This window comes from Podarcis muralis, chromosome 4 (assembly GCF_964188315.1).
Source record: "Podarcis muralis chromosome 4, rPodMur119.hap1.1, whole genome shotgun sequence".
NCBI classification, from domain to species: domain Eukaryota; kingdom Metazoa; phylum Chordata; class Lepidosauria; order Squamata; family Lacertidae; genus Podarcis; species Podarcis muralis.
This window is the reverse complement of record NC_135658.1, coordinates 72,725,397-72,748,722: the sequence shown is the minus strand read 5'-3', so window position 1 is coordinate 72,748,722 and position 23,326 is coordinate 72,725,397. Positions and strand designations below refer to the sequence as shown.

The 23,326-nt window shown below is 42.4% G+C and overlaps 1 protein-coding gene across 7 annotated transcripts in view; it reads left to right on the top strand.

Moving 5' to 3' along the window:
* Positions 1-23,326, top strand: part of LOC114596334 (cohesin subunit SA-2-like) — a 59,392-nt gene that overhangs the window by 7,453 nt on the left and 28,613 nt on the right. For 3 of the 7 annotated variants that reach the window (XM_028727787.2, XM_077927553.1, XM_077927554.1), the window contains 13 exons: positions 1,092-1,253; positions 2,362-2,446; positions 2,953-3,099; positions 3,186-3,282; positions 4,949-5,025; positions 5,800-5,871; positions 6,766-6,970; positions 7,713-7,864; positions 9,716-9,789; positions 10,142-10,265; positions 12,091-12,189; positions 14,127-14,206; positions 21,950-22,057. In XM_028727787.2, the coding sequence (XP_028583620.2) occupies positions 1,092-1,253; positions 2,362-2,446; positions 2,953-3,099; positions 3,186-3,282; positions 4,949-5,025; positions 5,800-5,871; positions 6,766-6,970; positions 7,713-7,864; positions 9,716-9,789; positions 10,142-10,265; positions 12,091-12,189; positions 14,127-14,206; positions 21,950-22,057 (1,482 nt within the window). The remainder of the gene's footprint in view (positions 1-1,091; positions 1,254-2,361; positions 2,447-2,952; positions 3,100-3,185; positions 3,283-4,948; positions 5,026-5,799; positions 5,872-6,765; positions 6,971-7,712; positions 7,865-9,715; positions 9,790-10,141; positions 10,266-12,090; positions 12,190-14,126; positions 14,207-21,949; positions 22,058-23,326) is intronic. The other 4 variants (XM_028727791.2, XM_028727790.2, XM_077927555.1 and 1 more) reach the window with 2 other exon arrangements.

Genomic DNA, 23,326 nt, shown 5'->3' with positions numbered 1-23,326 from the left:
GTCCGAGGACAGTGGGGAAGACGCGCTGCGCTTCTCCGCTGTCCCGGAGATTTCCCTATGGGCTTTCGTCTTGCGAAGCAAGACCATAGGGAAATTCGTTTTGCGAAGCGCCTCCAAAACGGAAAACCCTTTCGTCTAGCGGGTTTTCCGTCTTGCGAGGCGTTCGTCTTGCGGGGTACCACTGTAGTAGTGTTTAGCTTTGTCTTGTCCCTGGAGGCAACAATCACTTTGTTACTTTGAGCTGTGTGGGAGAGGAGTTTCCCCCTTGACTGGGGACTCTGGAGGAAGCTGTTCTGCTGGGAACAGATAATCTCTAAAGGCTCTCCTGGGGCACTGCATGCTCGTCTGATACATCACACTGGTTGAGGTGTGGTGAACTACCAACTGAACTACCAACTGTCTTCCAAAATTCATCAACAAGGCAGAGTGAACTAATGCTAGGTTTACACCCATCTTCACCTCTGTTGAGTTCTAAGGATGTCACAGAGACTAAGGGTGGAAGGTGACAATTTTAAGAAAAGAAGGCAGACAGGTTGGGGGCTAGCTGAGGGCAGACTGAGGTTGGTGGGGCAGTGATCCATTCACCCTATTGGAACAGCCTCTCCTGGAAGAAGTGAGGAAAGCTAAGGTAAAAATCATATGAGTCATTGGCATGTATTAATGCTAACTTGAGTGAGGAAGGCAGTGTGTGGATTTGCTACTTCTTTCTTTGTCTTAATAGACAGCACAAACCCAAACAAGTAAGCTAGCCTGTGTGTTTGTCCATGCAGAGGTTGGGAAATTTTTATAGAAGTCTAATGCACTTGACAAAAGGATAGGTTTTGTTTTGTTTTGTTTTGTTTTGTTTTAAGAAGGTAGACCAACAAAGTTTCTGTGATTGGGATTATTTAACACCCCTCCCCCCCAAAAAATCTTTAGGGTATAGTGAATTTCAAAGTGGCATCATTGACATGGTTTCATAGTATGCAACAGACTAGATGTTACAAAGGGAATATGTAAACAGTTTCCTGTTTATTTATATTATGAATAAAAAGTGGAAGTGGTAGAGTGACTGCTTAACCCTGACATCTTTTGCTTTTTGTCTGTTTAAGAAATGCTGGGCAGCATCCAACAGAAATCAACACGTGCAATGGGACTTCCAGTTTAGCTTCTTCTCCAACCGTATGTGTCTCCAAAATCTGTTCTGGACAGTCCCCGAACCTTACGGATCAGATTTTGGGGGAGCGCAAGCAGGAGACTGCAGGGGGAGAAGAGTAAGTTGAAGCTCTGTTGTGCGAGCAGATGCTCGCTTGTGCTACGTTGGATTTCACACCCGCTCTTGAAGCTGTTTTGTCTCCCATGGGGAAAATGATAAGGGAACATATATCTTTTTCTCCGTGGGAAAAAAAAGTGACTGGTGGGAATTTTTAATGGACAAAAAGCAGGAGGGGAAGGGGTTCAGCATCCCCTTTGCTCCTGATTGCAGTTTCCTGCAGTTGCTTTTCATTCATAAGAAGTTGTGACTTCTGTGTAACGTGTAGTTTGGCCCTTTGTTGCCTATAGTTGCAGTAATACAAGACTACTAATTTGTTTGCCCTGTAAAAAGAAGAACATTAAAAAACCCCTAAAAACTGATAAAATATTAGCTCTTAATATTCAGCATTTCCTTTCAGGGGTTTTGAGTCAGTTTAAGTAGCAACTTGGTCCTCAAAAGAGCCTTACAGTGCAATCCTATATATATAGGATATATATGTATATGTATATCTGGAGGGATGATAAAGCTGCAATCCTATACAATTATTTGGGATCTGGAGTTCATCAGAACTTAATTATTCCCAAATAATTGTATAGGATTGCAGCTTTATCATCCCTCCAGATAGGTGACTCTTTTTTTAGTGGGTATATTTTGCAACATGTCATTGGTGTAACAGTAGTTTGTTATCAGTGGATTTGTACTAGACACTGTGCACATCATTCAACTTGATTGGTTGTTCTGTGATGCTTTCCCCTTGTTACCTTATTATTGCCATCTGGAGTGGGCACTCTTGGATTAGAGTGTGACAGAAATAGGACACATACCCCTGGAATATTTATGGTATGAAAAGTTACAGGATTTCAGGCGGAAACTACAGAACGTGCACTGATTGCAAACAAAGCTGTATGTCCACCCCAGATCTTTTTCTTTTATGGGCACAAACAGTATTGAAAGAAGCATCACATATAACCACCTTTATATCGTCAGGAGCATTAATAATCATGAATGCACAAAATAAAGGATGTGTGGTGGGGGACTCTAGGATAACAATTCTTAAAGTCCGCAACTCAATAGAGATTGCTCTCTTTCTTCAAACAATCTTTCTTTTTCTTTTTCTAATGAATCAGAGAAAATGGGATCCATGAGGAAGTTGTCTCTGAATCTACAGTGCAGAATGGCAGCTGCTTGAGAAATGGCAATGTTAAAACTTTTGTAAGTTTCTGTTATGTTCTATAATTTCATCATCCCTGACCACTGGTCCTGTTAGCTAAGGATGATAGGAGTTGTAGTCCCAAAACAGCTGGAGTGCCAAGTTTGGCCACCACTGAATTCTAGTCCAACCCCCTGCAATGCAGGAGTCTCAGCTAAAGCATCCCTGACAGATGGTCGTTCGACCTCTGCTTAAAAACCTCCAAGGAAGGAGAGTCCACAGCCTCCCGAGGAAGACTGTTCCATTTGATTTCTGAGTGTGCGGGCATGATTTCAGGTATTTGGACACATGGTTGCAATCTTCATTTGGAGAGCACATGCTAAGCACCACAATCCTAGCTCCTACCATGTAAAGATGTTAGCATGAGTCCCTGTGTCTGAACTGGGACCTCTAGCTTCAGAAATGATAGAGGGGCATTGTGTTTTGGGCGATTTAAAGTAAGGTGAAATTTCTGACCGTGACCCGTGATAGCTCATTCATACAGCCACTTAACGCTTTATTGCTGTAGAGAGGTAAGAGAAAAATCCGAGAACAATGTGAAAACAGAAGAAGACACCCTTCAGATGGTAGACGGCCAAATCAGCCGCAAAATGGAGAAGTGGTTGAAGCGGTTACCTTGTTTGAGGTGGTCATCATGGGCAAAAGCGCTATGCAGGTACATCAGCTTCCAAGGTTATATGAGAGTTTGATACTGTCTGTTTCTAGTTTTTTAATCTGTTGCCTTTTTGCAATCTGGTTCAGTCTGTGGTAGATGACTGGATTGAAGCCTACAAAAGCGATCGAGATGTGGCACTTCTGGATCTCATCAACTTCTTCATCCAGTGCTCAGGTTGCCAAGGTAATTTTTTATTCCCATGCTTTCTGAGGGCAAAGATTTTCTTTTTGTTTGTGTGTGAAGCTAATTCCTGTTTGGGGATCCACTTAATTCAGAATCTGGCATGCATTTGCTAAGATGTGGCTATTCCGTACAACTCGGGTTCTGAATTTAGAGCTGTGGAAGCAGAAAGGTAGAGTAGAAATGCAGAGGAGAAGAAGTAGAGAAAATAGATAGATGAGCATAACCACTAGTACAAATAGGTAAAGGTAAAGGGACCCCTGACCGTTAGGTCCAGTCATGACCGACTCTGGGGTTGCGGCGCTCATCTCACTTTATTGGCTGAGGGAGCCAGCATACAGCTTCTGAGTCATGTGGCCAGCATGACTAAGCCGCTTCTGGCGAACCAAAGCTCTGCATGGAAACACCGTTTACCTTCCCACTGGAGTGGTACCTATTTATCTACTTGCACTTGATGTGCTTTTGAACTGCTAGGTTGGCAGGAGCAGAGACCGAGCAATGGGAGCTCACCCCGTTGTGGGGATTCGAACCGCCGACCTTCTGATCAGCAAGTCCTAGGCTCTGTGGTTTAACCCACAGCGCCACCCGCGTCCCACTAGTACAAATAGTTGTGTTTAAAAGCTGTCTTAACCAGTGGTTGGAGAATAAGTCACACATTTAAAATGAGGTATGGAAAGTTACAAATATTGGCTGCGTTCACATGAAATGCTGAACTGTTTGTTTTTTAGCACAGAGGGAGGCTGCACTGTGCCTCCAGATGTTGTAAGAGAGCAGCTTCCACCAACCCCAGCAAGCGGGATCAGGGATCCTGGGAGATCAAAAATTGATGGCACTGCATTAGCCATTCTTAGTTTTAGCACTGTGTGCATATGGTTATGCCCTGTAGGGTGGGGCGGTGTTGCTTAATTGGCTTCCCAAGGTGGAGGGCACTGCCAGTAACAGAGAGGGAGATGGGCAATGCGGCAGGGAGGCTGGCACGGTCCAGGCGTGGTGGTGGGAATGTTGGATTGGCTTTGCCACTGCGCCAACAGCACAGTGACCTCTCTGCTGCCTTTCCTCTCTCCTTGTTGGTTACTGGCAGCAACTTAATGCATCAGAAAGTAACCATGGTCCAGACTGATGGGATTGGAATGATCCTGGGACTAGAGATGTGAAAGCCGGGGGGGCGGGGGGAGACTTTGAACAATTTGAGATTCCCTCTCCCCATTTCCATTTCCGTCTAGGTTTTTTTCTAGGCCTTCACATTCCCACCTGAGATCCCAAAAAATTATTGCATTTGCACACACCCCACTTTCCTCTTCTCCACCTCCTGACTGGCTAGAAATATCATTACAGGTATTTCGCATCTTGTGCTTATTTCACATACACGATCACAGCTTTTCCTGGGTGGGGAAAAATACATTGATAAATGAAGGGCAGAGGACGTCCACTCTCAATTTATTTATTTACACACACATCTCATGCATGGAAAGCTGTGATCACTTTGGGAAAGGAGGCATGAGGACTCTGGCAAGGGTCTGGAGCGCTTGTGCTTCCTTCCCAAAGCCAGGAAGGAATTCCTGGCTTTTAGAGTCATGTATATTCAGAGACCTTGTTTTAAAATAGAGTTTGTCTCTATGCTGGCATACTTTGTTCGGTTAAATTTTTATTTCTATGGTTACTTACGTAGGAATGGTTACGGCAGAAATGTTCCAAAGTTCGCAGAATTGTGATGTGATGCAGAAAATGACAGAGACATTTGATGAGGTGGGTTCTGCTTGTATGAGAACACTTTTAAGCTGCTGATTGTTGATAAGCTTATTTAAAAGTCTTAAATTGTTTATTTTGTAAATATATAGATAGATATATAAATACGTACACACACTCACTGCTGCATCGTATAACTATCATAGTGGTTTAACAACAACCTTAAACCATAAAAACACTGTTAAATTTTATATAACTTCCCATCAATAGATATAATGCTTCTTAAAAGAAACAATGCAATATCTAAACTTGGAAATATCTAATTAAACACAATTTTATGTTTTGTCCAAGCTGGGAAACTCTGCCAGTTCGGAACATTGTCATATATTAAACCAGCTTCCCAGTTGACAAAATGGTTAACTGCTCATGCTGCAAGAGTACAAACAAAGGGTCTATATGCGTGTGCAGAAGGCAGAGCCATATATTTTGCTTTTCAGGCGAAAATACATGATTGGCCAAACAGTGTGGAGGGGGAGGTATTATGTGCTACAGTGGTTATCAACTTGGCACAAGGATACCAGCATCTGATCCCACTGTTACTCTCAAAGTAATGAAAGCTTTGTGCAGAAACCCGGATCCTTAGCTTTACTGGTGTTGCACTGTGCAAAACTAGCCTACCCTTTAGCTGACTTTAGCTATTGCACACAGCTTTGCACATGAGGTCATGGTGAACCTTAAAAACTTGGGTTTTACTGTGCTTTTTTATTCCTGTCAATTAGATTTGCTTAGCAATGCTGTTGCTTCAATTCTGTTTTGCCTCTCTATATCTTGTAGGCAACTGGATTGCAGTATAAAAAGTTCATGGCCTATCCCTGGATCTTGACGGTTACTTGGCCAGTGGATATGGTAATGCTTTGCATTTCTTTTATATTCTGCCTCTCTTCCGCTGGAACTTACGATAGGGTACTGGGGGTTCCCAGGGTGTATCCTATCCAGTCACGGGCCAGATCAAGCTTCAGCAAGGCTGCTTTTTTCGCTGCTTTACCTATCCCAAAACTGATTCCAGGTGCACTTTTCCGAACATTTTGGAAGTCGAACGGACTTCCAGAATGGATTTCATTCGACTTCCAAGGTACAACTGTATTATTCTGTGCAGTGAGCTTGGGGGAAGGAACAGAGGCAGGAAGGGTAACTGTGTCAGATCACTAACTCTTCGGTACATTTTTGTCTTCTGGATGCATTTCCCATACACTTGGCCATTGTACTCCATGCTCTGTGAACTTCCAGGCTGTATATGGAACCACTCTTGAAGATGACTCAGGAGCTTCAACTGGTCCAAAATGCAGCAGCCAGATTACTACTCCCTGTGGTCCCGTTTACAATCCCCATAACATCTGTTTTGAAACAGCTGCACTGTGGATGTCAGTTTGTTCCCAAGTCCCAAGTCAAGGTGCTTACATTAGCGTTGGATGTAGGCACCAAAAAACGTGGAAGATTACTTCCTTACAGAATGTATTTGGTGTATTTGATCAGCAGAGGGGGCCCTCTTGGTCATTCCACTGCCTTCGGAAGTTCTGAGACCTTATGGTGAAGGGTGGGCAATAACTCAAATAAACAATGATAAATAAGTAGGGTAAGTTTTTGTCATAGGGGGTTGCTGGGTGGTTTCTGGTTTTGTATTTTGATTATGTATTTTGTGTTTTTGTATTGTGATTTTACCCTGTGAACCACCCTGAGACCTGTGGGTATCAGGCGGTATACCGATTTAATTAACAACAACACGATTTACACCTCTTGTAGGATGATAAGGACTACCCGCTCGTGAAGGCAGGGCCCTACTGGAAGAAGTTCAGGACTAATTTTTGCGATTTCACTTCCGTATTGGTGCAGCAGTGTCAGTTCAGCATCCTCTATGACAACTATTTGATGGACACCATCATCTCTCTCCTTTCGGGCCTGGCAGAGTCCATGGTCAGAGCATTCCGGCACACCAGCACATTAGCAGGTAGGCACAACTGGACCTGTCATGATTTTTCAGAAGTAGTACATTTGGTAGCTTGTACTGGCGAAGCTGGTTAAGGTGTAGGGCAGGGGTGTCCAAACTTTTAAGAGGGCCAGATTTGATGAAGTGAAGGGCCGTGAGGACCGACCAAAGGGCCAACCAGGAAATAAACTGCCACAGGGGCCGGATTAAACCCACCGGTGGGCCGGATTAGGCCCCCACAATGGACTTTGGACATGCCTGGTGTAGGGTTTGAGCAGGGATAGGTTGTCAGCAGGTCTATTCCTGTCAGCCTGATTTTCATATGGTGCAGCTTCTCCGATCACAGCGCTATAGCAGCTAAAAAAGCAGACCTTGCCAATTTCCCCACATCTCTCATTTCAGCTGGTCAGGTCACTATTGTGGGAAGTTTCAGAGTATAGTTTACTTGGTAGTGACTGCAGAACATCAAGATAAACATTAACAAATATATAAAGTAGTCACCGTTCATATTTTAATCACATTAGGAGTTCCTGCTCTGTATGGTAAAATAAAACTCTGCCAAAATATTAAGTAAAAAAAGGGACCAAGAACTCATTACTCTTAATAAGAAAATAATTCCAAGAAAAGAAAATAATTCCATAACCAGTACAAATTATACAAATCAGAGCCATGGTTATGATCAGGCAATGAAGCAAAATGACTACTGACCTTTATCAAAGTTTTTTGAAACACATAAAATTTATGGATTTTTCTTTGTTTCCAGCTATGAAGCTTCTAACAGCACTTGTAAACCTCATTGTAAGTATAGATGTCAGCAAGCATAACCTGGAAAGATTATACGAGGTAGAAAAAAGCAGGCCTACAGGCAAAAGGACCAATACTAGACTGGACCAGCTAGAGAAGAAGAAAAAAGAGGTAGGAGAAATTTCCCCTTGGAAATCGATGACAGTTTGTAAAAATGCCTATTTGTAATTGCTGGTTACTGGATTTCAATTTGAGGTGGTCGGCAGTGAGCGGCTCACGCCAAACGTTTTCCTATTCTCCCAATCTAAGGAGAGGAAATGAATTCTGAATAACTGATTGGCATAGTGTTGTTTGTTTCATCATATCGCAATACGGTGCTAGAATGTGAAGGTTGCGTTGAATACTGGCACATGGCCCCCTAAAGACTCTCAAAACTCATGTGCCAGTCATGTGTATTCACTCGGAGCGTGACAATCCCGAAACAAGATGGCCTTTGTGGTGTGGAAAGGCATGGATTACTTGGGTGGAGGATCACAAAGTTATCCAATAGCCTTTGCTTTAGTGAGTGATCAGACCACTTTACCTGGTAGTGGGTGACTTGGGGAGACCCAAGACCACAGGATTTTTTCCTCAAGTAAAGTTTCTAAACAAAGCTTCCTCTATTTCCAGTAACAATCCTTGTTACCACACTTAAACAGAGCTCTTAGATAGCAGCAGGTTTCCTAATTTTTAAAAAATTGTTACAGTCCTAATTCATGTGTACTTACAACCACACACCTAAAAGTGGCCAGCCTTTAGTTTTATCTGGCTCTCTTCCGAAGGCTGGAGTTCAGGTGTGCACATGCTGTTTGATCTCCAGTTTGTTGTGAGGTGGAGTTGGCTTGTTATATGGTTCTGGAGTTCGATGGCCACTACCTCCTAGACATAGCCACGACTTGGTTTGTCTTTTTGGCATGCCCTCCTATTCCCTAAAGTAGCATCTCCACCCAGTCCAGTTCAGCCCAGTTCAGCCCAGACACTGAGGTCCAGCTCTGAGGGCCTTCTGGCAGTTCCCTCATTGGTGAAGGAAATAAACAACTATCTGACTTTTAGAAGGCATCTGAAGGCAGCCCTGTTTAGGGAACTTTTTAATGTTTGATGTTTTATCACTTTTTTATTATTAATAAAAAAGGGGAAACCCAGCCAGATGGACGGGATAATAATAATAATAATAATAATAATAATAATAATAATAATAATAATAATAATAATAAAAAATAATTAATATTCCTTGCCCCCACCAGGTGCTGACATGGTCCTTTGCTCCTTAAGGGGGAATTTCCCCATAGAGCTGTTCTTAGTTCCAACAGTCTTGTTTGTGGTTGTCTGGACTGTTTTCCGGAAGGGTTTTTTTTGTAACTGTGCCATCCAAAGTTTAGCAGTTGCATCTGATCAGCTGTGTTGTCAGTGTTTACACACATCTTCTTCCTCCAACCCCAGCATCCATCCTTATCTTGTTCCAGTCTTTCCTGCATCTTGGAGAGCGAGATCACCCTGAAACCCTTGGCCTTGTTTTCAGCCATTTTTGAAAGGAAAAAACCAAGTGTTCCTGCTCTCCCCCCTCACACACAAGGCTATGTCTTTATCTATACTTGGAACATAGGACCAAGCCGATTACCACAGTCATCACAGTTTTGATTAATAGAAAGTGTAAAAAATTGTACAGACAAGCATTACATTTGATTATGGGATAACATGAGCCCTTTTGTTCCACTGTTCATTTACAAGTGAAGATTAAGATGTGAACCAATAGGTTAAATAAATATTAGTGATGAAGCAGGTATTCTAGTTGAGTTATTGAGGAAAGGAAAAAATATATATAACTAGCTTTTGTTGTATCCTTATCCCTTCCAACCTTTCATTATATATCAATTTGAAAAAAATGAGGTGGTATTTAATCTGTGCAATTTCAGTGAAATGAGATTAAGCATAGAGATAAGGCCTTGCCTATAGGAAGAGACTGTTCAATTGTTTTCGTTTCAGTATGAACAGAAACACCTGGACATAGAGAACATGATGAATGCTATTTTCAAAGGGACCTTTTTGCAACGCTATCGGTAAGAACCTTTATGTACTTGGAAGGAGTCTCTGGTCAGGATATGAGCATCTCAAGGACAGACTGGATGATGGGATTCATTCTACTTGGGGCTCCCTCACAGGATATGCATATTCTGCAGCATCAAGTAATGGTCCTGCATATGTGACTGAGGGTTTCATGTCAATTCGCATGGCCTCAATGTTCACACATTCTACTGCCTGGCCTCACATATTGCTTAAGTGATAGCAAGTAATATAATTTTTAAAATAACGTTTCAAGAATACTTTTGTTCTGTTGCATTTTTTTCCTTAACAAAAATCTGTACTGCAATTAAACAGTGAACAGTGTTCCATTTTTATTTTATTTTAAAGTGATATTATTCCAGAAATCCGGGCCATTTGCATTGAAGAAATTGCCTGCTGGATGACAACTTATCCTGATCGGTTCTTAACGGATAGTTACTTGAAATACATAGGATGGATGCTGTATGATAAAGTGAGTATTTTTTTTTCTGGACAGTTGAGAAAAAAGTTAACACAATCTGTTTTTCACAGGTAGAATCCCAAAAAGTTGAAAAAGTGATTTCTTTTTAATTGATATTTGAAATAACAAAGAAAGAAAGGGGGGTTTAAAAAAGAAGGAGAGGGGAAGAGTGAGAGGAAAGAAAAAAGAAACCCACCAGCCTACAATAAAAATATAATAAGCATTAATGCATCCGCCTTAATCTAAGCATGCAAAGTGGTACATGCCATCCAGATAGGTGTCTACATGAAACTGAGGTTTATAAGAAGTAGGTTAAAATATAGCAAGGGCAGTATTGTCCCAGACCACTGCATAATAAATGGGTGAGTGTTTATCTTTCGAACATTTTTATTTATTGAATTTATATCCCTCTGTTCCTCCCAAAAGAGTCCAGGGCAACGAACACATCTGAAGTTTTTAAAAGGAAGCATTCTAAAACTGTTAAAACCATGCTAAAAAACAGGGTTTTTTAGTTTGAAAAAGCAGAGGCCTCTTGGTCACCATAAAGGAACACAAAATCTACCTTTGTTGCCTTGCCACTAATTTAATTTTGAAATACATGGACACCTATGGCTTTATAGATTTCTTGCATGGCAACTCTTCTTTGTTGAAAAGGCATTCTTCTTTTGTTTTGCTTTTAAAGTACAGCACTTTGTTGCAACAATTGAACACAACACTATATGTGCCTTGAGTGAGTCAGGAGTTAGCCCTGTTGAATTCAGTGGCAATTGATTCCAGGAAAGTGCATCTAGGATACAGGTTGGGGTTTATTTGTTTTTTGCTCCTTTAGGGAAAACCCTAAAGAGTTCCCCTCTACTTCCCTGAGGTTCCCCAGAGTGTGCTAATCACTCACTGCTATTTCTTCGCAATCCTGTTCCGGTTACATAACCACCTGATGTCACGGGACTGGCAAGGAACGCCTTGGGGGGGGGGAAGGGAGAAGATGAGTCAGAGCCGGAACAGTCTGAAGGAGACAAAGAGGAAGTGACGGAAGGGGAAGAGGGAGAGAGCCAGGAGGCGTGAAGGCTCTCGGATGCTGAAGCAGAGCCCCAGCACCGCACAGGAAGTTCAGGAACAGACTGAGAGATTATGCCTGTGCCTTCTGCACAGGAAAGGAGAGGGCTAAAGCGCAAGAGACGTCCCGTGAAGCTTCCCCGCCTTTTCTGTTGGAGGAGAAGCCGGAGAAGACCACTCCCCGAATCTGAACCAGACGATTCGGATGCACGATTGTACTGTGCTGCTTCTACATATGTAAAATAAAGAACTGTAAATATCTCTCTGAGTGAGCAGAGGGTGCTTTTGTGAAGAGCATACACAAGCCATCACATCTGAGCACCCGAGTTTGCACAAGTGGGACCTGCAACAAAATATTGCAGCGTTGTGTGCTCTCATTCAGGGTTCGAACCAGCTAGCCAACCATCTCCCAGTCCCCATTCCTCTTTCTGCTCTGGTTTTCTATTCCTTCCTTTCCTTTCATAGTAGGCATATCCTGTTGGGCGGCCACTGAGTATGATCAGCCCTCATCAGACTATTTGGGGAGGTTTGTTTCCCTCTTATTCCCACCCACCCCGCTGCAGATTTTTGTAGTTCTGTAATTGTCAGGGTTGCCTCAAGCCTGCTGATACCTCAGTTTTGTGCATGAATGGTGCTCTGTTGACTGCACAAAGGTCATAGTTTGGGGAAAACGTTCGCCGAGTGCCAATTGAATGTTTTGAATGTTTTTTTGTCCTTTGAATAACACCAGTAGTTGCATAGTCTCATCAGTGAACTCCATCTTCTATTTCATCTTGTATTCCAGCAACCTGACGTCCGACTGAAGTGCCTTCAGGGCCTGCAGGGAATATTTGGCCAGAAAGCGCTGGGTTGTAAAATGGATCTCTTCACTTGCAGGTTCAAGGTGAGCTTGAACAATAAGTGTCTCCCAGATTGAATATTCTGGTTGGTTTGCCTTGGAGGGCTGACCATTTTCAGAATTAAACCCTGAATCCTGTATCACTTTAGGCCTATCAATGGTGTACAAGGTGTAAACTACATGTAACTTTAAATGGGAAGTGTTTTATAGCTGATATACAATGGTATATTGTATATATGCGACTTTAAATGACATGGTTTCCCTTCTGCCTGTGACCCAATGCTGGGAGTTTTAGTTTGGCCAGGGTGCTAGGGCTCTGCGCAAGAATTCAGTTCCCAGGCTTCTCTGGGAAGAGGAGGTGAGTTAAACTAGCTTTAGTCTATGCTTTAGACATAACCAATCTGTGAAGCTGGAAGATGCAAGCCTTCCTTTTTACATGTATGCTCCGTGGGATAGGCATGCTGTGGTTTTGCCATTATTGCTGGAAAGCTGTTCCTAATTGCACATGTTACGATGACTGCCTGACCTCCAGTCTACATCCATTTAACACTAATGGGGATTCCTTGACTCTCAGGCAAGAGACCTTAAAGGATAGTGCCCTGATCATGTTGCCACATTGAAAGAGGACAGATCGGAGCAGATCAGACTTGGTTTAGTATTCCTCTTTGGACACAAAGCAGGCTTGGAAAAGCAGGTTCTTATTTAGAGAGAGGTTCATATGAACACAACCCATTTGGAGCCTTGTCTTTCGTTTTCATCAACTTTGTTTGAATTGCTGTGCAGAGACGTGAAACACTGTGTGCATTGCTAGCATATGTCAGTGTTCACAGGACGTTTTGGTACTTTGCAGTCAAGAATGCCAGGATTGAATCAGTGGGGAATCCAAGATTGAATCAGTGGGGATTTTGAATCATAGTCTTGAATCATAGTCTACAAAAGGGAGGACACTCCTTTTTCTTGTAATAGATGGGGGATTTTTTTTAAAAAAAACTCCTAATTAAAGTACAGACAACCCATTCCCATTTATAAAGCTTGTCTTCAATGACCACATGAGACCAATTACTGTAAAAAAAAAAAGGTAGAACATTTTGGACCCTTTCTGTATGTATATACTAATAGACAAGTATTGGAATGTTTCTAATATATTTTTGTGCCATACTCCAGTCTTGTTTGTTGTGACATGGATCACTTAGCAACAAAACAGAAGGGAAATTAATAAGGCCAGAGTTCCCATTTTGGAATGTGAAAATTAAACTTCTAATGATGTAGTCTATTGAACTATTATCAGAAAAGACTAAAAGTGCTTCTTCTTTTTTAAAGTGATCCCAATTAAGGGAAGCTGTGTTTTTGTACTTTTGACTATCTCTGCAGTAGTGAGACTCATCTATGTATTTGGGATTTACAGTCATACCCCGGGTTACAGATGCTTCAGGTTGCGCGTTTTCGGGTTGCGCACTGTGCTGAACCCGGAAGTACCGGAACAGGTTACTTCTGGGTTTCGGCTCTCACAGCACTGCGGGTTGCGAACGCTGCGGGTTGCGAACGTGCCTCCCACACGGATCATGTTTGCAACCCGAGTGTCCACTGTACCAACTTGAGAAATCAGTGACACCTTTAAACTGAAGAATGCTGATCTTGAAGCCTGCAGGGGGTGCTGCAAACCATCCATTGCAAGTCAGAGCAATCACCACCCAAACTAAAAAAAAAAAAGTGGAACAGTTCTGGGCCATGAGTTCTATGTCACAAACACAATACTTATTTGCTTTTCAAATATGGGCCACTAAGGAGTTATTCTTCTCTCTCCCTGCATGCATTTCATTGTGGCCATCTCAACTTGCAGATTTTACTCTAGCTTAATCAAACTGAAAAAACCAGCGTAATCTCAAAAGCATGCAGTCTGTCGAAAAGTATAACTTCTTCAGCAAAGACCTCCAGAACAGAATCTTTACATTTTTCTTAATGTTTTTTTTTGCATCCATTAGGATCGACTTGTGTCCATGACTCTGGACAGGGACCATGAAGTAGCAGTTCAAGCCATGAAACTCTTGATGCTTATGTCACAGTAAATAACTTTTTCATTCAAATCTAAAGTCTACTTGGGTGCAAGACGCAAATGATAACTGGTTAAGACTTGGGGCTGCACACTTGCTTACTGTGCTCACCAACCCTCCCCTCCCACTCTCCCTAGTTTCCCCCACAGTAACCCATTAGAGATTAGACATTCCCCTTTCCACCCCATGCTGCTCTGGATCCCAAGACTGGCTAGCTGCCATTTCTGGGTGGCTTGCCCCTGCACTGCTGCTTCTGCCACTCTTTACGTTGATTGGTGAACAGTGGATCCCAAGGGAGGAGAGCTGCTGTTTCTGGTCAACTTTCTTGTCCCTGTGCTGCTGCTGCACTTCATCCTATTCACAGATGCTGAGGCTGGCTGTTGCTTCTGGGCAGCTTCCTCTTCCCCTCTGTGCCCAGGCTGACTCTTAATGATAACCCACGTCAGTGCTGGTAGCAGCAGTAGAGGCCCAGGCCAACCAGTGAGGAGGAAAGCAGGCAGCAGAGGCACTGGGTGGCTGGAAGATCTGAGGCCCTGAGGCTGGCAGGTGGAGGAGCTAGGGGGCTGTCACAGCCTGTTCAGACTTGTCCCTCCGTGGTGATTGGGTGTGCATGAAGGAGCCTGGGCTGTCCATCCATTGCCTCTCTGCACACTGTAGTTCACAGTGCCACCTTTTTGCGGTTGTGCAAACTACAGCATGATGATGGCTGAGTGCAAATAATAGAGAAATCCCTCATATTGTGCCACATCTGCAACTGTGCATAGATGAATGTGAGTGCCAAATTTCTCAGATTTATTATGAATCTGAACACAGCATATTGCAAAGATTAGCACATTCTATAGCATTATGGATTGTTTTTATATTTATTTAAATAATGTGACTTTACTTTTGGATTTATCTAACATAAACCTGTTAGGAGCATTTCTCTTCTTTTGAGTATGGCAATTCTTATGCCAGTCTTCCCAAACAGGGCTAGCTAATGAGTTTCCTTCTGGATAATTTTTTGACTGCAGTTCCCATCATCCCTGATGGAATGCTGGCTGGGCTGATGGGAGCTGGAATCAAACAACTTAGAAAAGGTATTAAGTTGGATACCTCTGCTCTAAAATGACACCCGCAAGCAGTGAGATGGCGGCTCACCCCTATCCACACATGATTGTGCGGATACAGTCGTACCTTGGATCTCAAACACCTTGGCTCCCGAACAAATTGGCTCCTGAACGATCGAAAGCCGGAACTGAGTTTTGGAACCATTTTCGGAAGCCGAACGTCCGGTGCAGCTTCCAGTTGGCTGCAGGAGCTTCCTGCAGCCAATCAGAAGCCACGGTTTGGTTTTGGAAGTCAAATGGACTTACGAAACGAATTCTGTTTGACTTCCAAGGTACGACTCTATATTCATCCAGGCAGTTTTCTGTGATATTTCAGACAAGGTTACCAGTTTGTGAAAAAGGGAGTAGGGGCTCAAATACACACTTTGCCACTTTCGGTGGGTGACCTCTTTGGGATATGGTTAGTTCACCGCAAGTAATAGTGCAATATCGTCAAATTGTTTCACTAATAAATTTTGCCTTGCAGTTTGTAAGATCTAAGCCTTAGTTTGTCTGGCACTGCTGGGGTTATTTCATTTGTGTATATATTACAGCAGTGAATAGATGCTAACCGGTTTGGTTACCTATTCAGTGTTCACATTGGTTTTGTGCTACAATTTCCCTTTTTCAATTCTGGGGGAGCCATTGTTCAAGCAACTCCCACGGCAGACAGATGATCCCTGTGGACATCGCCATAGTGTCATCTCTGTGTGATGTTTGCTTTTTCCTGGTGCATTGATAGTAGAACAAAGTACAGTGCAGTTGTCTCTGTGCTCATTTTGTTCCTGTGCTAAGAGGGGTCATGTGCCTTTGTTATTATACAATGATGATTTTTAAACCATTTAAATGTTACTCTTGTTCTACAGCTGAACTGACAAGCATTGCATTGGCACTGCAGCTGTTCAGCATTTCTGACTTTGCTGTTGTCGCTGCACAGTGCAAACTATAGTCCAAGTGTTTAAAGAACAACACATGTTATTAGGAAAGCAGAACTCAATTATTGGACTGCCTATTCATACGTCAGGCCTATTCAGTTCAAGGAGACTTACTCCCAGGTAAGCATGCATAGGATTGCAGCCTGAAACCTAAACCTGCAACACCAAAGAGTTTTTGTCTGAAGAAAAGAATTCAAGCGCATCCTAACACATATTTCTGTATCTGTGAAATGTGAATGTAGTTCTCCTTTTCCTATTTAAAATCCTAGTAGAGTCGAGAGATTGCCTTGTTGTTGCCTTTGTTTCTTCTTCCATCTGTTGCTGAGCTGGTTCTCCAAAGTTACATAGAGCCCTGTGGATTTGGTCTAATTACTGAGAAGGTGTGTTCAGGGAAGACAGAGATGATGCTAAATAGTATGCGGAAAGGTTTCAAAAGCATATTTCTCTTTTTGGCAAGCTCAGCGTTAACCATCTTAAATCCATCTTACATCAAATGAAATTCTTTGCAGCAAGTCTAGCAATTTGCAGCAAACTTTTTTTTTAAAGCCTTCCACTTCCATTACAGTGGTACCTTGGAAGCCGAACGGAATCCGTTCTGGAAGTCCATTCGACTTCCAAAATGTTCAGAAACCAAGGCGTGGCTTCCGATTGGCTGCAGGAAGCTCCTGCAGCCAATTGGAAGCCACAGAAACCATGCCGGACATTTGGGTTCCAAAAGAACGTTCGCAAACTGGGACACTCACTTCCGGGTTTGCACCGTTCAGGATCCAAAACGTTCGACTCGCAAGTCGTTTGCTAACCAAGGCTACGACTGTATAGAATTCTGAACTGAACAAATGCTTTTCATGCCTTTGCACCAGAAGAGAGGCTCTAAATCCAGGTGACACGATTTATTATAATCCCGGGTGTTCATGACATTCCTATTGTGCAGCAAGGATTTGAGTACAAATGCTCAGCTGTCTTGGCATTGTAGACTAGTTAAACCCGGGGCGACTTAGTCATAGGAATGCTCTGGGTCGTTTTGCTAATTCATAGGTTTACTTTTCTACAGATTTGTCCTCCTGGTTGTCTTTGCTTCAGATCTGACACCTCTAGGCAGGATCCAGCAGGAGCCCCCCCAAAGTTCTTCAGCACTGCTCGTGTTTATCAACCACTTTACACTGCTTCAGCTATGTGTATGTGTGTGTTGAGAGAGAGTGTGTTAAAAATCATCCATGAGTTTTATCGCCCTGCATTTAGCTCAGATTTTCAGAGGCAACAGCTGGCATGAAACAGGGATATAACAGTCCTTCATGAAGATGAGGGATGAGATATTGCCTTCTTAGCATGCAGAGTACGCTAGAATGATTTCGTTGTACTTTATTAACTTAGGAGCACTGGAAATACTGGGCTAAAGTTCGGCGAGTTCGGAAAACAACATTGAAAACAAGCCCCACTTTAGTGATTAGGCAATTGGAAGAGATGACTGAAGGGGAAATACTAGAAGGGAATATTGGTGTGTGAGCATAGATCTACAAATAGCGAAAGGGTTTAACACTAGAGGAGGAAGGAATTTTGGCTGGTAAAAAGCAGGGAGATCTAGCCGGCAGGAAATATAGGGAAGGAGTGTGGAAAATCTGCCTTGTCAGTATTGTCCAGAAATACATCACACTTTTAAAACATTCTTTAGTGTTGTCCTGACAAGGCAGTCTTTGAAGTAGGAAAATGACTGTACTGTGGAGCTAATCGTGGTAGGTTTTTATAAAAGTCACATGATACCTTGAACTGCAGGTACTGAGCCTATATTTTTGCTTTCCATCCCACGACTGGAACTCCTTTAAATTCTAAGAAAATTACAGTATAATTTAGATTATTCCTTTCTTCCATGTGTTGTTTAAAGCCCAACATTGTCACTGGCGGCTCAGATGGCATTGGTGGCGAGGAGATTCTTTTTCCAGCTCCAGCAGGTTTGCCAGCTCTGACCCCTTTTTGACAGAGATGACTTGGCCCACTGGACAGAGAAAAATAAAACCACTATTTTTCAGTTGCAGTTCCACTTTACAAGAAAGTGTCTCTGTTGACAGCTTGGAAATGAACTATGCCTATTTAAAAATCAGCGTACTTGCTTGTGGTTATATGTGATGGGAGAAAGTCTGTGAGAGTCCAAATACTCCCTCAAGTTCTACGATGAAAAAATTAATCACATACCCAACCTCAGTTGGTGCAAAGCCTCCTCTGATCTTACAGTACTTAGAATATGGCATCATCCTGCCACTTAAGCCACACTTTTCTTCCAAGATCTGTCTTTTGCACCCTTCCCTTCACTCGTCTCCTGTTCTTCTTGTCTCTCACCAGCTTTCTTTGGATTTATACTTTCAATTGAGGTACTTTAACATTGTCATCATGGGTGAAGCACTGTGGATGTTCCCTTCACTATTATTTTTTTAACCAGATACAAGCTGAAGACCATTCTAGGCTTTCGGAACTCCTATGCTGCCATCTTGCCAAGGTCACCTCCATAAAAATAAACGAGATCCTTTTGAGATTTCTGTTGGTGAGGGTGGAAATGCCCAGAGGAAACTAAGCTTCCGTTGCTTCCCTAGAGAGCCCCACCTTCAGTTCTCTGCTACGTGTTCTGTTTGTGCTCAGTCACAGTGAAATATGGAGGAAAATGATATAACGCGGATTTGGTATGCGAAGGCAAGACTTATTTTTAGACGGCTAAATACCGGCAGGCCCTTCTGGCTTAACCTTTATCTGGCACTTGGCATTCCGTATATTTGCAGCAGAAGCATTGCTCTCAATGAAGTATTCCTTGAATGTGTAATTTCTGGTTCATGGCCTACAAAACAGAGCCACTCTTTCTGAGGTAAAATAAGACACCACTGGGTATCGACCTTTACAAGGAGCAGACTCCATTAACTGGTATTTATTTATTTATTTTGAAAAACAAAACCCACTATTTACTTTGTAGTTATGTTGGTATCTCCAGTAAACAACGGCCAAATTAGTTGAGGAGGAGGAGAGAGAACTGATTCTTCCCCTCTGCCTTTTAAAAATTAAGAATATTAGTCCCAATTGGCAAACCATTAATGCAGAAGTTACACCCCACCTGCAGTGTCTATATGCTCCAAAGCCAGCAAGGATTCTCATCTCATCTGTTGTAAATAGCTTTGATATTTTTTAATCAAATAGTAGTCTATTAATATTTTAACAAATAAGTGATACATTTAGGGAAAATCAATTCACAACACATAAAAAGAGCTTATTTAAAATATTTTTAGAACATCACTATTTTTAGAATGCACTAAGCTAAATGTTTAGGGTTTTTTTTTTTTTTTTTGTTTTTTAAAGGTTGACTTCATGGGTGCTTCTGTAATGTTACATAGCAAAGCATAGGTTTTCTTTCCTAGTAAATACCTTGGCATACTTTCCAACAATTTTGCATGCAGCTTCGTATATCTGATTCTTGTCCAGTGCAGAACTACACATACATAGGGAAATGACATTTCAGAGGCATTGTCTGATTGTTTTCTAGGCTTCTGAAAAGCTTGGTTGTTTTTTTCATTCTGTGATGCCTGGTATGCATTTTCATGGTGAAGCTGCATCTACTGTGCTTGAAATCATTTGTGTAAGAAACTTTTATTTTTTAAAAAGCACAAGAAACAAAAATAAAATAACAAGCAGCTCTCTGCAAATGATGGACAGTAGGATAATGATCAGCTTGCAGTTTTTCTGAGTCTGCCTTGACTCCTCAGATCCCTTTGTGCTTCCAACCCTCTGCTCTTGCCTTGTTTACAGTGAGAGCAGACACTTAGCCAAAGTGTGGTTTCCTAGAGCTTTTGCTTTGCAACTCTGTCCCACTCACAGAAACTTGAGGTCCAGTCAACTAGTTGCTAGTGGGATGCTTGTTCTGCCAGCTAATTAGCTGCTAGGGGACAGGACAAGATAGGGGCAAGGCTTGACTTTGATAGATGGTCATTTGCTAAGGAGCTGCGCTGCCTTAACATGCAAGGGGTACAACATTGCTCACAGGGCGGCAGAGGCATTGTTTGAAAAATTTCTTTGTGTTGGGACTCGTATGAACTCTTCAATTTAGCTATTTTACATAGGGTTGTGATGTTTCAGAAGTGGGTGTTAAAAACTCCTTAAAAAAACCAATGCAATGAAATCTCTCACTGGAACTGCATTGTTGACCTGAAGGTTTGAGGGGGGAAACCAAGTACCCCTCCTGGTTTTAGAGATAGCCTTAAGTGGTATGAATGTGGTGGATTTGTTTTCTCTGTGAGCTAGCTAGTTAGTCTTCAAGCATGTGAAGCTGTCTTATCCAGAGCTAGGCCATTGACCCATCTCCCTGTTGTATATTCTGACTAGCAGTTACTTCTCATGGTTCAAGAGCAGCATAGGTTTCTCCAACCCTGCCTTGAGAGGTGATTTAATAGCCCATGACAGGGGTTAAACCTGGAACCTTTTATATGAAAAATAGTAGTTTTAATTGATTTTTGTAGCACGTAGTATGCTTTGCTGTTGCATTTTATTTTGCTGCAAATCCCCCTGTGACTGTTGTGGCGAAGGGTAGTATGAAAGTACAGAAGCACATAAATAATAAAGGCTAAACTATGACCCCTTTCCAACCACTCTCTTATCTTCAAAATGGTTGGAAATAAATTTTATTATTTCTTGAAGTGCTTAGCCATGTTCTGGTATTTGACTGATCATGCAAAGGGTTAAATTTGGGGTGGGGCAGGGGTGCAATGCAAGCCCCACTCCCAGTGAGAGGCAGTGTGGTTGCAGTGGTTAGAATGTTGGACTAGGACCTGGCAGGCCAGGGTTGATACCCCACTCACTGGGTGATCTTGGGCCAGTCACTGCCTCTCAGCCTAACCTACCTCACAGGGTGGTTGTGGGAATTAAATAAGGAGGGGGAGAACTGTGTGTGCCACCTTGATCTCCTTGGAGAAAAAGGTGGGGTACAAACACAGTGAAGAATAATAATAATAATAATGTCCCTCACAGGCTGGCTGCTGTCGAGATCTTTCTCCGCTTAGCAGAAAGGTCTCGAGTCTTTAAGTTCGTTGCAAACTTCGCTGTGAGCAGGAGCCCTGGCATATTGGGATTTCCAGTCGGTGGGAGAGTTAATTGTGCCAAGATCTCAAGAGCAGCTGATGTGCCTTGGGGATATTGGCTTGCAAACTCCAGCCCCACTTAATCTTTCACATGCGCGACTGAATGTCAGAACACTGCTTCTGTTGACATCTTTGCCTGATGTTCACCTCGTGCTCTAAATATGTAACCAAATTACCTTATTCATTCTTTTCCATGATTGTTTGTCGATTCCCAGAGAGCCTCGCATGTTACACTGGCATAAAAGTTTCTGCCATCGAAATATAATTTGATGCCATATGCTATGGAAGGCTTATAGGATACAGTGCTCAGAAGGCTTAGAACAGAACTTTGTGGTCTCTCTCCGGCCGCAGCAGAACGGACAGAAGAAGTCTCATGACTCCATGTGGATATAGATAAGTCCAAAGCTGTCTAGTGACTAAACACTATCCGCTCCAAGAAAGTAATGTACAATTAAGCCCCAACCCAAAGTATTTACAGGCTTAGGCTGCAATCCTATGCATGCTTACCAAGGAGCAAGCCCCATTCACAGAGGAAGACTTCTGGGTAAATGTATAGGGTTATGCTGTTAATGTGTGTACCAATGCCCTTTTTGACAAAACATAGTTAATACCATGTCTTTGTACAGGAACTATGAAGATGCATTGTCATCTGAAGACTGTGAAACCTTATACCAGTTTGTTTATGCCACCCACCGACCACTGGCTGTAGCAGCTGGGGAGTTTCTTTATAACAGGTACCTCAGTGTGACTATTTTTATTTGGCACTTGGTTGGCTCCATAACAGCAGAGCCTGCGCTTTCATATGCTATAAGCATCGTAATTCAACACACGCACACACACACACACACACACACACACACACACACACCACACACACCACACACACTTCTCTTTTGAGTGATTGTGGTCTAGGCTGATTCTTGTTACATTTCCATTCGGTCCAATCTTCACCGGTGTAAAATAAGCATGCAAACGTAGTAACCAAAGAACTGCATTAGTAGAAATGTTGATCCTTAAGCATGTGGTGGGATGCCCAAATATACACTCACTCAGACAACCAGTCCTAGGTTATTTTTATGCATACTTTTGTGTGTGTGTGTGTGTGTGTGTGTGTACATGGTTAGGGCTAGGGCAGCTATACTCTCTGCTAAAAAAGATAAATCGGTGAAAATCAGTTTTGTTTCACCAGGCCTTAACTTCAGCTGCTTTTGTCTGTTGATTTGTCTTGCCGATGCTTGCATTTCTTAGTTCGTTCTCCTTCTTTTCTTTTTACTTGGTAAAATTTTCCTTAGTTCTTTCTGTGCCTCCAGATGGGAAGTTCTTTGGTCTTTCATAGATTTAATTACTTTCCTTTGGATGCCGTCAGAGAGTATAGAACCCAGGTGAATTTTCATCCACATTGAGTTCTTCTGTGAATATTTCCCACCTATTTCTTGTCTGTTTTGTGTTAGATGTCTGTTGGAAGGAATCCAGAATTATCTGCCTGCCTGTGTGATTATCATATAATTTTGAGCATAATGCCATTTCCTTCAGTGTGAAAGTTGACTTTAAAGGGACCTCTTTTTAAGGTGTCCCCTCCCTCCCTTGCCAGAGATGCTTCCTGTGGGTGTAATAGTGAGGAGACATTGTTAGGGTTCACTGAGGAACGTTGCAGGCCGAATGCCTGGATCTGGCTCTTTAATGATATTTTGCAATTATAATTTATATACACGGACTGATGTGCAGGCTTGCTACAAAATGTTGCCTGGCTTTATTTATTTCATTACATTTGGATCCCACCTTTTATCCAGGGAGCTTAAGGTGGCATACATGGTTCTCTCCCTATTTCATCCTCACAACAACCCTGTGAGGTAAGTTACGCTGAGAGACGGTGACTGGCCCAAGGTCACCCAGGGAGCTTCATGGCAGTGTTAGAAACTGAGATATGAAAGCTAGGAGCTAAATGGCACCTTAAACCTAGGTTATGGGCACAACAATGGAATGTCTACTAGGTGCACTTTTTT